At 31.0% G+C, this 14346-nt stretch overlaps 2 protein-coding genes and 1 long non-coding RNA gene across 6 annotated transcripts; 1 reads left to right on the forward strand and 2 right to left on the reverse strand.

Moving 5' to 3' along the window:
- Positions 1-363: 363 nt before the first annotated feature.
- On the reverse strand, positions 364-1443 carry LOC108740474 (omega-amidase NIT2-like). Its single transcript, XM_018474801.2, has 2 exons — positions 1109-1443; positions 364-1042 (listed from the first exon to the last, which is right to left on the reverse strand). The coding sequence occupies exons 1-2, from the start codon at positions 1257-1259 to the stop codon at positions 414-416; spliced, it is 780 nt and encodes a 259-aa protein (XP_018330303.1). The 5' UTR covers positions 1260-1443; the 3' UTR covers positions 364-413.
- Positions 1444-1494: 51 nt separating this feature from the next.
- Positions 1495-2666, reverse strand: LOC108740476 (omega-amidase NIT2). Of its 2 annotated transcripts, none has more exons than XM_018474802.2 (2): positions 2577-2666; positions 1495-2525 (listed from the first exon to the last, which is right to left on the reverse strand). In XM_018474802.2, exon 2 carries the CDS (start codon positions 2503-2505, stop codon positions 1669-1671), a length of 837 nt encoding a protein of 278 aa, XP_018330304.1. In that variant the 5' UTR covers positions 2506-2525; positions 2577-2666; the 3' UTR covers positions 1495-1668. The 2 variants fall into 2 exon arrangements, with proteins under 2 accessions (XP_018330304.1, XP_018330305.1); XM_018474803.1 differs by having other exon boundaries at positions 1495-2519; positions 2577-2657.
- Positions 2667-2787: 121 nt separating this feature from the next.
- LOC108740478 lies at positions 2788-14286 on the forward strand. Of its 3 annotated transcripts, none has more exons than XR_003232538.1 (7): positions 2788-2928; positions 3022-3196; positions 12703-12778; positions 12898-13069; positions 13307-13534; positions 13814-14072; positions 14140-14286. It is a non-coding gene; the product is annotated as an uncharacterized LOC108740478 (long non-coding RNA). The 3 variants fall into 3 exon arrangements; XR_003232537.1 differs by lacking the exons at positions 2788-2928; positions 3022-3196 and adding exons at positions 5859-5969; positions 6063-6237; XR_003232539.1 differs by lacking the exons at positions 2788-2928; positions 3022-3196 and adding an exon at positions 12388-12625.
- The last annotated feature ends 60 nt before the right edge of the window (positions 14287-14346 follow it).

The following is a 14346-nucleotide window of genomic DNA, read 5'->3' on the forward strand; positions in this document are numbered from 1 at the left end:
CAGAATTTCTTGTAAAATTTAGGGCTAATATATGTTTCAAAAGTGAAAACTGAAAGCTGCAGGTTTCTATCTGAATCATGATTATTAGAAATTTGAATTGTAGGGTTTAATATCAAATGTTGCAGGTGCATTGACAGTCCTTTAATTTTCTTATGCTGGCTCTTTATTTGAATGCATAAAAGTTCTGCAACCAACATCTCAGAGAAATTTAATAAAAGAAATATGTTTGTAAAAATTGTCCACGTCTATCGTCACTTGCTAAACGTTAGAGAACTTTCTTAATCAAGACAATGATATTTATTTTTTGTGAATGCCAATAATAATTTATATTTTAATTTGAAAAATGAGTGAAAATCAAAATACTTTGCTAAAGTACATCGTTGGATTACCCAATTGTTACTTTATTTTATGATTTAATCGCGACAGGCATTTACAAGAATTGTATTGTACACATCCGTCCTTCTGTGTGAAAAAACTGGCAATTGCTTTCTTGCTGTACTACATTCTTCAAAATCAAGATCGCAATAAATAATTTCTTCAACGTAACCTGCTTGAACAATAACCTTTCCCCATGGATTTGTAACTTGAGAATGACCCCATGCAATGTAACCTTTTTCGCTTCGTGCCGGACTGACACCAAATATATACATCTGGTTATCTAATGCTCTAGCCCTTTGCAATAATTCCCAATGAATTGGTCCAGTAGTCATATTAAAAGCTCCTGGATATATTATCAACTCGCAATTCATTATTCTGTATAATTTTGCTAACTCTTCGAATCGCAAATCGTAACAGACAGCAATACCAATTTTAATATTGTCGCTAATACTGAATGTTTGTAATTTATTTCCAGAAGTCAAAATGTCTGATTCTTTAAATGTTATGCCCCCGGGAATGTCCACATCATACAAATGCAATTTGCGGTATTTTAAAATCATTTCGCCTTTTGGATCCCAAACTGTACAAGTGTTATAAATTTTATCATCGACTTTTTCTGGAATTGTTCCACCAACAAGATATATGTCGCACTCCTTCGCTGCTTCTGAAAGCATTTTGCAAGTAGAACCATCTGGAATAGTTTCTGAATATTCTTTAAAAAAATTTATACCGTATGGAGAATTAAAACATTCTGGTAAAACTATAAGTTGTGCGCATTTACTTTTGGCTTCACGAATCATTTTAAAAGCGTGTGCGATATTTTTACTAAGACCTTTTCCAACTGATAACTGAATAAGAGCAGCTCGAAGTTGTCTCTGCATTTTGCAAATTTGAAATAATTTACGCTAATGAAAGAATATTTTTCCATCTTTCCTAATCAAAATTTCTTCCATAAACTAACAGGAAATATTCAACTCTTATTTCAAATAATTATGACAAAAATTAATAGAAAGAATGATCTTTCAAAAGTGACACTAAAACAAAGATGTTAAAAAATAATTAAATACAGATACGTCCAAATTATTATTTACCACGTAATTTTATTGTATATGTACATATAATAAGATGGACCATTAGAATTATACATATATACATATATATATATACAAATATACATCAGTAAGGGTATATATCCACATGCATCTATTCCTACTTACAAATTGCATAGTATTCTACAATAAAAGCAATGTTTAAATATTGCAATTATAGCTTACACCTAGTAAAGAAGTGTTATTTATTTAGAAGAATAGTGTCATAAATGTCTGTTCTTCTTTGAGGAAATGTTGGTATTTGTTGTCTGATTTTGTCACATTCATCAAAATCAAGTTCACAATAAACTATCTCTTCAGTATGACCTGCCTGAGCAATAACTTTGCCCCATGGATTGGTAACTTGAGAATGTCCCCAAGCAATATACCCTTTATCTCCTCTTGCTGGACTTACGGCAAATACAAACAACTGATTATCAAGAGCCCTTGCCTTCTGCAGAAGTTCCCAATGAAGTGGCCCTGTAGTCATATTAAATGCACCAGGATATATCAGTAATTCACAATTCCTTTTTCGGTATAGTTTTGCCAGTTCTTCAAATCTCAAATCATAACATATTCCAATTCCAACTTTAATATTATTGTCTATAGTAAATGTTTGCAAGTCATTCCCTGCAGTTAAAATCTCAGATTCTTTAAATGTTATACCTCCAGGAATATCTATATCAAATAAATGCATCTTGCGATATTTTCCAATTAGTTCACCTTTTGGATCCCAGACAGTGCAAGTGTTATAAATTTTACCATTGTCTTCTTCTGGAATAGTACCACCAACTAAATAAACTTCATTTTCTTTAGCCGCATTTGAAAGCATTTTGCAAGTTGGACCATTGGGAATGGATTCAGAATATTCTTTGAAAAAATTAGTACCGTAGGGAGAATTAAAACACTCGGGTAATGCTATAAGTTTTGCACCTTTATTCTTTGCTTCACAAATCATTTGATTAGCGTTTTCGATGTTTTTGCTACGACTTTTCCCAACTACTAATTGTATAAGGGCTGCTTGAACTTTGCGATGCATTTTTTAAACAACGACTAAAACTAAATATTTGTTTAAACGTACAATATACAACGACTGTAATTAACAACTACCTCAGTTATCTTACAATTATATAAAAACCGCATAAAAACTAAGAACATAACAAAACATAACCAACAATATCATAGACAACAATAATATGTTAAAAAAACATGACATAAACCGTGACCGTTGATTTATCTATTGTCTATAACATGATCTATAATCATTGATCATAACAACTATAGATAAGAATAACAACCAACCAACATTATATATATATACCGAAAAACGTTTATTTATTTAATAGTGTAATTAATTTGTTAATGTTCTCCATTAGTACAAATTGACCCACTAAAAAGCAAATTGTTTACTGTAGTGTTTCTTGTTGATTTTTCACTTTGGACGATTTTGAAGTTAGTTAAGGTGAGAACATTATGCTATTGTATTATGCACATTATTTACTAGAGAAGCTAAATTTATTGTATCTGAATACTCTCATAAAATTTTATTTTACAGAAAGATTATAAAACCTGTGGATGTCATCCCTTGCATAGCATTGGTTGTATCAGTCCTTTTTCACTCCAGAAATTAACACAACCTGAAGTCATAAGAAAGCGTGAGAGTGCCTTTTTTCCATGGGGAACGGAGATAGTGTGTCGTTGCTAAAAAAAGAATTTCTGACAAGGAACTGGTAAGTAACTGTATGAATTAAAAATAGTAATAAATGAGGTATTAGAAAGTGATATCGTCGACAAAAGAATGTTCTGTTCTAAAAAATTCCAATTTGCTTATTTCCAACAATGCCAAAAGTTTTTAAAGAGACTTTATNTAAAATTATTTTTTTTCAATGGAAGTTTTTCTTGTCCCACAATAATTGCTTGTACCTACACTCTTAGAGATGTTCTAAGTATGATAATGCCTATGAAATAATTTGTCAGCCGGTCTTAGGGTTTTTTTACAGGGTGCGGAACCCTTCAATATTAAATTATTACTTTTAAGTGCAAATTTTTTTATGTCCCACAATAATTTTTTGTACCTACTCTCTCAGTTTATTCTAAGTATGATAGTACCTATGAAATAATTTGTCAATGGGTCTGAGAGTTATTTACAGGGTGCCAAACCCCTGAATATTAAATTATGATATGCGTTCTGTTCTAAAAAATTCCAATTTGCTTATTTCCAACAATGCCAAAAGTTTTTAAAGAGACTTTATTACCTTGTGTTAGTTCTGATTAATAAATTTAAATTAAACAATTAAGTAGGTATTATGGTTACAGATAAGCATATATGCGTTATCTTATAATTATAGCAAATGGTCACCAGATGGCGATACATTTCCCTCATTTGGACATTACAGGAGTAATAACTTAAATATTTTTCAAAATTCCTATTCTAGATTTTGATTGCTTTATTTGCCGAGATGAGAGATAAAATGTGTAAATTCCGTTTTTTTTTTGTAACTACGCCTTACCCTCTTTTTGATCCTAAAACATTGCAATTCCTGATAGAAAATTAAGAGCTGTTATAACATGCACATAATTCAAAATTCGTTGGTCATATTTTGATAATTTTGTTTAGAGATGACGGGGACAAAATGTATAAAGTCAGATTATTTGTGAGGGTGCTCTCTACCCTTCCTTTTGTACCTCAAACTTTGCACTTTCTAGCTTGCGATATTTTCCAATTAGTTCACCTTTTGGATCCCAGACAGTGCAAGTGTTATAAATTTTACCATTGTCTTCTTCTGGAATAGTACCACCAACTAAATAAACNCATATTATTCATAAGGGTGCTCTCTACCCTTCCTTTTGCACTTCAAACGTTATACTTTCTAGTAGTAAGAATTGCAAGTTTATAACATAAATATTTTTCAAAATTTGTTTGTCATGTTTTGATAATTTTGTTTAGAGGATGGGGACAAAATGCATAAAGTCAGATTATTTGTGAGGGTGCTCTCTACCCTTCCTTCTGTACCTCAAACTTTGCACTTTCTAGTAGTAAGAATTACAAGTTTTATAAGTTGAATATGTTTCAAAATTTGTCTGTAAAATGTGGTAATAATGATTGTAGAGAATGAGGACAAATTGTATAAAGTCTAACTTTTTGTAAAGTTATTGTCTACCCTTCCTTTCGAACCTAAAGCATTACCATTAGACAATTTATACTACATGGTTTAGTGGTAATAAATGGTCACCAGATGGCGATACACTGCCCGTATTTGGATATTGCAGGCGTAATTATTTGAATTTTCTTCAAAATTCCTTTCTAAATTTTGATCGCTTTATTTGTCGAGCTAGGAGATAAAATGTGTAAATTCAATTTTTTTTTGTGACTGCTCCTTACCTTCTTTTTGATCCTAGAACATTGTAATTGCTGAAAGAAAGTTGAGGTGTTATAACTTGCATTTAATTTAAAATTTGTTTCCAATCTTTTAATAATTTTGCTTAGAGATGACGTGGACAAAATGTATAAAATCTTAATATTCATAAAGATGCTCTCTACCCTTTCTTTTGCACTTCAAACATTGCACTTTCTAGTAGTAAAATTACAGGTGTTATAACTTGCATGCTATTCAAAATTCGTTTGCCAGATTTTGATAATTTTGTTTAGAGACGACGGGGACAAAATGTATAAAGTCAGATTATTTGTGAGGGTGCTCTTTACCCTTCCTTTTGTACCTCAAACTTTGCACTTACTATCTTGCGATATTTTCCAATTAGTTCACCTTTTGGATCCCAGACAGTGCAAGTGTTATAAATTTTACCATTGTCTTCTTCTGGAATAGTACCACCAACTAAATAAACTTCATTTTCTTTAGCCGCATTTGAAAGCATTTTGCAAGTTGGACCATTGGGAATGGATTCAGAATATTCTTTGAAAAAATTAGTACCGTAGGGAGAATTAAAACACTCGGGTAATGCTATAAGTTTTGCACCTTTATTCTTTGCTTCACAAATCATTTGATTAGCGTTTTCGATGTTTTTGCTACGACTTTTCCCAACTGCTAATTGTATAAGGGCTGCTTGAACTTTGCGATGCATTTTTTAAACAACGACTAAAACTAAATATTTGTTTAAACGTACAATATACAACGACTGTAATTAACAACTACCTCAGTTATCTTACAATTATATAAAAACCGCATAAAAACTAAGAACATAACAAAACATAACCAACAATATCATAGACAACAATAATATGTTAAAAAAACATGACATAAACCGTGACCGTTGATTTATCTATTGTCTATAACATGATCTATAATCATTGATCATAACAACTATAGATAAGAATAACAACCAACCAACATTATATATATATACCGAAAAACGTTTATTTATTTAATAGTGTAATTAATTTGTTAATGTTCTCCATTAGTACAAATTGACCCACTAAAAAGCAAATTGTTTACTGTAGTGTTTCTTGTTGATTTTTCACTTTGGACGATTTTGAAGTTAGTTAAGGTGAGAACATTATGCTATTGTATTATGCACATTATTTACTAGAGAAGCTAAATTTATTGTATCTGAATACTCTCATAAAATTTTATTTTACAGAAAGATTATAAAACCTGTGGATGTCATCCCTTGCATAGCATTGGTTGTATCAGTCCTTTTTCACTCCAGAAATTAACACAACCTGAAGTCATAAGAAAGCGTGAGAGTGCCTTTTTTCCATGGGGAACGGAGATAGTGTGTCGTTGCTAAAAAAAGAATTTCTGACAAGGAACTGGTAAGTAACTGTATGAATTAAAAATAGTAATAAATGAGGTATTAGAAAGTGATATCGTCGACAAAAGAATGTTCTGTTCTAAAAAATTCCAATTTGCTTATTTCCAACAATGCCAAAAGTTTTTAAAGAGACTTTATTACCTTGTGTTAGTTCTGATTAATAAATTTAAATTAAACAATTAAGTAGGTATTATGGTTACAGATAAGCATATATGCGTTATCTTATAATTATAGCAAATGGTCACCAGATGGCGATACATTTCCCTCATTTGGACATTACAGGAGTAATAACTTAAATATTTTTCAAAATTCCTATTCTAGATTTTGATTGCTTTATTTGCCGAGATGAGAGATAAAATGTGTAAATTCCGTTTTTTTTTTGTAACTACGCCTTACCCTTCCTTTTGTACCTCAAACTTTGCACTTACTGATAGTTTAAATTACAAGTGTTATAACTTAAATATTTTTCAAAATCTGTTTGTCATATTTTGATAATTTTGTTTAGAGACGACGGGGACAAAATGTATAAAGTCAGATTATTTGTGAGGGTGCTCTTTACGCTTCATTTTGTACTTCAAACTTTGCACTTTCTAGTACTAAGAATTACAAGTGTTATAACTTGAATGTGTTTCAAAGATTGCTTGTCATATTTGATAATTTTGTTTAGGGAAGACAGGGACAAAATGTATAAAATCAGATTATTTGTGAGGGTGCACTCTACCCTTTTTTTGCACCTCAAAATTTGCACCTTCCAGTAATAAGAATTACATGTTATAAATTGAATATTTTCAATATTTGTTTGTCATATTTTGATGATTTTGTTTAGGGAAAACTGGGACAAAATGTATAAAGTCAGATTATTTTTGAAGCTGCTCTCTACCCTTCCTTTTGTACCTCAAACTTTGCACTTTTTAGTTCTAAGAATTACAACTGTTATAACTTAAATATTTTTCAAAATTTGTTTATCGGATTTTGATAATTTTGTTTAGAGGCGACGGGGACAAAATGTATAGTCAATTTTTTCGTAAGGGTTGCTCTCTATCCTTTCTTTTGTACCTCAAACTTTGCAATTTCTGGCAGTAGAAATTGCAGGTGTTACTTTCATATAATGCAAAATTCGTTTTTCAAATTTTTGTTTAAAGAAGACGGAGACAAGATGTATAAAGTAGTATTATTTGTGAGGATGCTCTCTACCCTTCTTTTTGTACCTCATGTTTGCACTTTCTAGTAGTGAAATTTGCAAGTGTTGTAACTTAAATATTTTTTAAAAATTGTTTGTGAGATTTTGATAATTTTGTTTAGAGAAGACGGGACCGAAATATGTAAAGTAAGATTATATGTGAGACCCTTCCTTTTGAACATCAAACTTTGCAATTTCTGATAGTAAATANCTGAATATTAAATTACTATTTTTAAGTGCATATTTTTTCTTGTCCCACAATAATTTTTTGTACCTACACTCTCAGAGATGTTCTAAGTGCGATAATGCTTATGAAATAATTTGTCAATGCCTCTGAGGGTTATTTACAGGGTGCGAAATCCCTCAATATTAAATTATTATTTTTCAGTGAAAGTTTTTCTTATCCCACAATAATTGCTTGTATTTAATATCTAAATATCGTTCAATGTAGTATAATGCCTATGAAATAATTTGTCAGCGGGTCTTAGGGTTTTTTTACGGGGTGCGAAACCCCTGAATATTAAATTATTACTTTTAAGTGCAAATTTTTTTATGTCCCACAATAATTTTTTGTACCTACTCTCTCAGTTTATTCTAAGTATGATAGTACCTATGAAATAATTTGTCAATGGGTCTGAGAGTTATTTACAGGGTGCCAAACCCCTGAATATTAAATTATGATATGCTTGTAGAAATTTTAGGAAATGGATAACAATCTATAAACTTTAGGCTTTTAAAAAAAAAATTCATTATTTATGTATGTATGTAATATGCGCTATTTTTCGGCTTGTTAATCAAAAAAATTCGTGACCTGTTCGTTAGCTATCCTAAACATGGAATTTTAATTTTGTTATTTGTTTAAACGTTTCCAAAAACCTTCAACGTGTTTAATAACGTTGTTTACTGTTATTAGGTAATTCCGAAACTTTGTATCCAGTGTATTTGTTTGATTATTTGTTGGGACTAATAGTAATTTTGCTAAGAAAATCCTACTTTTGCGTTTTGATGGAATCGAAAGACATCAATGAAGATAGTTTAATGGAACATGTTTTGATAAGTACAATACATTTGAAAATTCAGTTGGAAAATAATTATGTACATCACATAGAACAGAGACAAAGTCTGTGATGAACCCGTGTAGCATCAGGTATATACAAAATTGTCTTTTAATACCCCATAAATCATATTCGCAAAGTTATGCATGTCTTTGGGAAGAGTAATAAAACTAAATTTTCACGACCATTTATGACCAAACCAGTTTGTTTACTTTATCGAATTGTGAAATGAAAGTCGTATTTTATAGAGATTTTCTATAAGGGTTGAAATAGTGTGCTAGGACAGCGGAACCCTGGTGTTCCATGGAAGGGTCGCAGAGATTCCGCGAGATACGACTTTTTTTGTCCTAATAAAAATTCTGGGAAAAGCAGCCGTTCTGTATTTAACAGTAACAATGGCATATTTTTCATGACCAAACCACTAACAAAAGGACAAACCATAACAGTTTGATAAGAGTGACTACCGCAATTTTTGTGAAAGAAAGATACCTAGATGCCAGATGACAGGATAGGACATTCGGGCTTTCTGTCTTACGTTTATACAATCAATTGGATGCAATTGTTCATTGGTTCATTCCTATTTCCTCAGTTATTTTGCGCGTTTATTTCTTATCATTATTATATGCGCATATACCCTGTCTAATCACGCAAAGCAGTCTGACTTATATATTTATTTAAATATTTTTTTTAAATATAGCTATTGTTATCCGAGAATGTCATTGGTAACAAATACATTGCAGTCAAGGCTTTTAAAAAAAGAATGTGAAGATATGACAAGTCAGCAAAAATCACCCCCTTTTATGTACTGAAGCTGAGTAACCAATTTTTACGTCTGTAAGTCATGTCGAACTACAATGCATGACGATAAATTAGCTTATTACGCCGATATATTCGATAAACTCTCAACGTAATCAGCAAATTCTTAAAGTGAGTAACCATAACAACACGTTTACAGTGAAAAACAAAATATCTTGTCAAACGATAAAAAATATTTTTTTTTCTGCATTGAATGTGCTGAACAAAAGAGTTACGAATGTTTATCTTCTTAAAAATGAGAATTTAATCGTTATTAACAATTCATCCTCTCTAAAACAAAAACTCGAATCAAATGATTCAAATGACCTTTGGATGTATGTATGAATTAATGTTAAGTAATTAATAATTTAATTTAAAATGCGTTACATCGGTTACATTAGTATAAATACCCCTAATCAATTGGTTGACATGATGACAGATCCTTTTCTATTCAGTACCAATTTCCCATCCCTTGTCGCTGAGTTTATGTGAGGGTGAGGTGTCGTGGGTCTTATTGTTAGACATAAAACTCTTATCAGTTTATTTTTTTATTGAGATGGGGGGGATGGATTAGAAAGGGGTCCGTAGAAAAGAAAAATTTCGGAACCGTTGTGCTAGGTTGTCGCAATTTCAAGGATATTTTTAAGAAATCGATAAAAATTCGTATTTTCGCATGATCTTTGACATACCTAATTAGTAATTACAAATTGTTTCGTGGTACTTCGAAACGTAGGTGTACATATACAAAGCCTGATGTTTTTAAAATGTTGCAACCACTTCTCAGTCCTTCAGAGGTTGGATTTTTTAAAATACCGAAACAATAGGTGAATATTTATATCAAAGAGCATTAAGGCCATGTTTCAAATAAATCTGACCATAAACAAAAAAGTTTCATACAGACTTTGTCACCCCTTTTCACCTTCTTAGGTATTGAATTTCGAAATATCCTTCCTTATTTCTTTTATACATCATAAAGAAAAATCTTTTGCAAACTTCAGCTATGCATATAATTCGAAAGGTTTTGTTTGGACATTGATACGAGGCAGTGAGTCAGGACTTTTCTACTTATATGTATACATACATACTTTACCGTTACTTTACCCGTTTATTCTCCAAAAAAATTTTTCATACAAATCTTGTCCTGACAATTGAGCCTTTCTCAAGTGATGCTACGTCATACATTTGGCAATTGATTTTAATATACATAATGATGTAATGATTTTATTTGTCAATTGTTTATCTTGGCATTTGAAATGGAGAAAATTAGGTCATTTGTGGAATAATTTTGAGTAGAATTTGCCTGTATTTTTGTGTTTCACGAATTTCTTTAAAAGCTACAAAATTGCAAGGTTTTTATAAAAATGGACTGATGGAGCAATAGTCGTCTTTTTCTTTGGGGGTTGAAAAAATTATACATATAGTAGGTACATTTAACACATATGGGACATTCTTTTACAAACCGAACACTGATCTGACCGATATATTTTCGGTTTCGCTGAAATTTTCTTTACGGGTTTTATATTGAAAAAAAAAAGATACGTGTTCGAGGAATTTTTTTTTATTAATATTTTGAGAAATAGAAATGATTGAAACAAAAATTCATAACTCGTAAATAAAATTTCAGCCAAATCAAAAATGTGTCGGTCAATTTTTGTCCAAATTTCTCAGGTTTGTAAAAGAATTTCCCATATTTATAACGATTAAGGTGTTTAATCTGGTTTTTGAATTGTATTGTGACATTTTGTAATTGCAAATTCTTTCTGTACGACTCATTTTCAAGCACACCCTGTAAATTGTAAATGCTTCTGAGACATTTTAAAACTATTTTCACTTGGAAACGACGCAAGCTCGCCGAATAACGTTAATGATAAATATCTCTGTTTTTTGTCTACATTTTCGTCATAGTTACTGAACGTGAATAATACAGAATGTTGAAATGTTATCGTACTTCATAAACGTTTTAATAATAAACAGTTTTGCTTGATTTGAACATTTTATTTATTCAGTAAAGATTGTGCTTCGTTTAAGGCAAATTAATTTTGCTTTAATCGTTAAGATTATCAACTTTATTATGTTATTATATTCTTGAATTAGAAAAATGCAATATAATTGGGAAAAATGTTAAAACTTTGGGCAGAATAATAAGTTGGATAATCTGATCTATTTAATTCAATTGAAATAATTGATTAATATTATTGCAAAGAAATCAAAGAAATTCAAAATAATTATGGTCGTTTTATTTTTATTATTTCGTTTCATTCTTTTATTATATTAATAAGATAACTGTGCATATCTTTTAAACTTAAGAGCAGAGGTGAAAGAAAAGCTTGTTTATATTTGAAGATCATTGTGAATATCTTACATATTAATAAAAGTTACTTTTATTAACAATTAGTAATAATAATGACAATAACAGAGTTACATTATAAAGAATGTACGTTTTCCAAAATCGGTCCTGTCCAAATGCATCCTCTTTTGCCTTAGTTTCTTACTTTATAATTAAGGGTATGATGTAAAACAAAATTTGATTCAAAGCCATAAGGGAGTTGTCAAGTTTGTCACAAATTGGTGATGTGGAGGGAGAGAGTGAAAGGCTAATAACATTAATGTGGTACAATATAATAATTTTGATTGAGATGAGATAAAATTCATATGGACGAAAGTCACAAAAGTCTATTAGTGTAATTGTCAATGGAAAAACTGGACTTTTTTATTTAATATTTATTGAAAAAAAAAACTGAGAAGGGAATGTAATGACTGACAGAGCAATTTGAGTTGTTAAAAATTACAGTTTGTCGTCTTTAACATCTAATTAAATGATTAGTTTCTTTAATTGGCGCAACTACAATTAATTGCAAGCTCTTTTTACCTAAAAATGTGTAGGTAGGTACTGTGAGGAAGAATATTTATAGTAAGAACAGACTTGCTTTTTCACATCGACGTTTACTAATGGACATGCCTTTGCGGTCAGAATTGTGCTACAAGAAAAGAAAGAGAAGGAACGAAGTTTCGGATAATATTCATCTCTCTCACGATAGTGTGTGAGCGTGTCATGAAAGAAATAGCACTAGTCCGAAACCATACGCCATCTCCCTCACTCTTTTCCAGCCAAGAGATTATTACAAGGACATGCGGTCAAGACACGTCCATTATTATATGTCTATGCTTTTTGATCTACGCTCTATAGGTGTTCCATTCATAGTTATCTATATATCCGCAGCATAAATTGACAATTATTTATGAATCTATGAATTTATTACATTTTGCGATGTTCTACGTTTTTGTCCATCTTGCCATCTTTTATTAAAAGGGACGCTACGTCGCCATTTTGAAAATTTTGCTATTTTATTTGCTTTTCGGTGCGTCTTTTCGTTGTATTTTATGTTTTAATTGTTTAATAATTTAGTTTATTCGTTTTTCTTCTCTATTTTTACAGATTGATGATAAATAAGAATGAAAAAGCAAGTTGTCTGCCATGGTTCGTTTCATTTTGGAGGATCTAATTAATTACGGTGAGCATACGTGGCATAATTAGTATATTTATTTGATATTAACTAGTATTGTCTCATGCACATTACTTACTGAGGCTAAATTAATTATATCTGAATACTCATAAGATTTCATTTCACAGGAACATTAAAAAAAACCTGGATAGCACATTAATTTACAGTGCCTTGGTTGTGTCAGTGTTCATTCGGTTCAGTGAGTAGCTGTCCTAAAAAGAAGCACAAAAGTGCCTTTTTTCGATTGGGAACGAATACAGTGTGGCATTGCTGAAGGAAGGATTTATGACGAATGAACTGGTAAGTAAACCATATTAATTAAAAATATTAATCCTGGTCCCAGAAACTTCAATTTCTTAGGCATTTGTAACTTATTTTCATCAAACAACTTTTAAATAACGTTTTAGCAGGAGCAAAATGTGGAACTGACTTTTTCATTAGTGCCAAAGTTAGCTTCTAACTTGCCACATTAAAATATTACTGATTTACTTGCTTTAAAAGTTGTAATTAACCACGTTTTCTTGCCCGTTCCTATAGTTTGTCCGAGTGAGAAGAAATTACAGCTAATTCTGATGGTACTCAAAGAGCCGATGCTTTTGACGTCTTACTATTGCAACATAATTTTGAACCTGAAAGGGCGAGGCATTTGAAACTTAATTTGGAAATGACTAAAACAACAACTTGTCTGCAATGGTATTCCTTCTGGATTTGGCTTGTTCATTCTACCTGTGAACCTTATGAAGCTACTTTCTGCAGTTAATTAAGGTGAGAATTTATAATATTAGTTGCTCTATATTGATCTTATGGGTTATTTGTTTTACCAATTATCTATTGTTCACAGTTCCAATTAACCTTGACATCGTGCATCTATGATTGTTTGCCTTTATTTATGTCATGATCCATGGTTGTAATGTAAAATGACAGTTGTCGCCATTTTATTATAATTCAGCTATTTTACTTGCATTTTGTTGTGTATTTTTAGGAGTGTTTAGTTCCTTCCTTAACTAATAGTGTAATTAATATATTTTTTTGCCCTTTCTGCAGATTGCCCAACAAATGAGTTCAATTTGGCGCTACTCGAACAACCGTCTACATGGGTGTGGTCTTTTCTGGACTTTGTTCCTGATTTGATATTTTCATCTTCACTTCTCCACACTATGCAGTTGATTTTCAACCGATTAGTGGGAGCAACTAAGGATCTATTTGATTTCAAATGGAACAACAAAATTTCTGCTGTGGTGCTTCTCCTGGATTTAGTTTGCTCTTCACACCTGCAAACAGTTGCAGTCTGCAGTTAATTAAGGTGAGAAACTTGATACAGTTAATTTTAATTGCTCATTATTAATCTATTACCACCGTATCTGTTTCAGATCGACGTTGGAGAAGACAAAGATGACCCCATAGTTGAAATAGTTCTTTTATCTTGCATGCTGTATCTGGTTAATTAAGTTCATTTTATTCAAATTAATTTTTTATTTTGCATGTTTTGTTGTAGTTAATTTGAATTAATTTTTATTTTGCATGCTTATTTTTGTTCATTTTATTTGAAGTAATTGTTGATTGTAGATGTTTTTATT

This window comes from Agrilus planipennis, unplaced genomic scaffold, assembly GCF_000699045.2.
Source record: "Agrilus planipennis isolate EAB-ADULT unplaced genomic scaffold, Apla_2.0 scaffold57, whole genome shotgun sequence".
Lineage (NCBI taxonomy): Eukaryota > Metazoa > Arthropoda > Insecta > Coleoptera > Buprestidae > Agrilus > Agrilus planipennis.

Excerpts from the sequence above, each read along its gene's own strand:
- LOC108740474 (XM_018474801.2), bottom strand. The coding sequence starts at position 1,259 with ATGCAGAGACAACTTCGAGCTGCTCTTATTCAGTTATCAGTTGGAAAA. Across the intron at positions 1,043-1,108 it reads ATGTTTTAATTCTCCATACG|AAGCAGCGAAGGAGTGCGAC; the intron begins GTATAAATTTTT and ends AAATGCTTTCAG.
- LOC108740476 (XM_018474802.2), bottom strand. The coding sequence starts at position 2,505 with ATGCATCGCAAAGTTCAAGCAGCCCTTATACAATTAGTAGTTGGGAAA.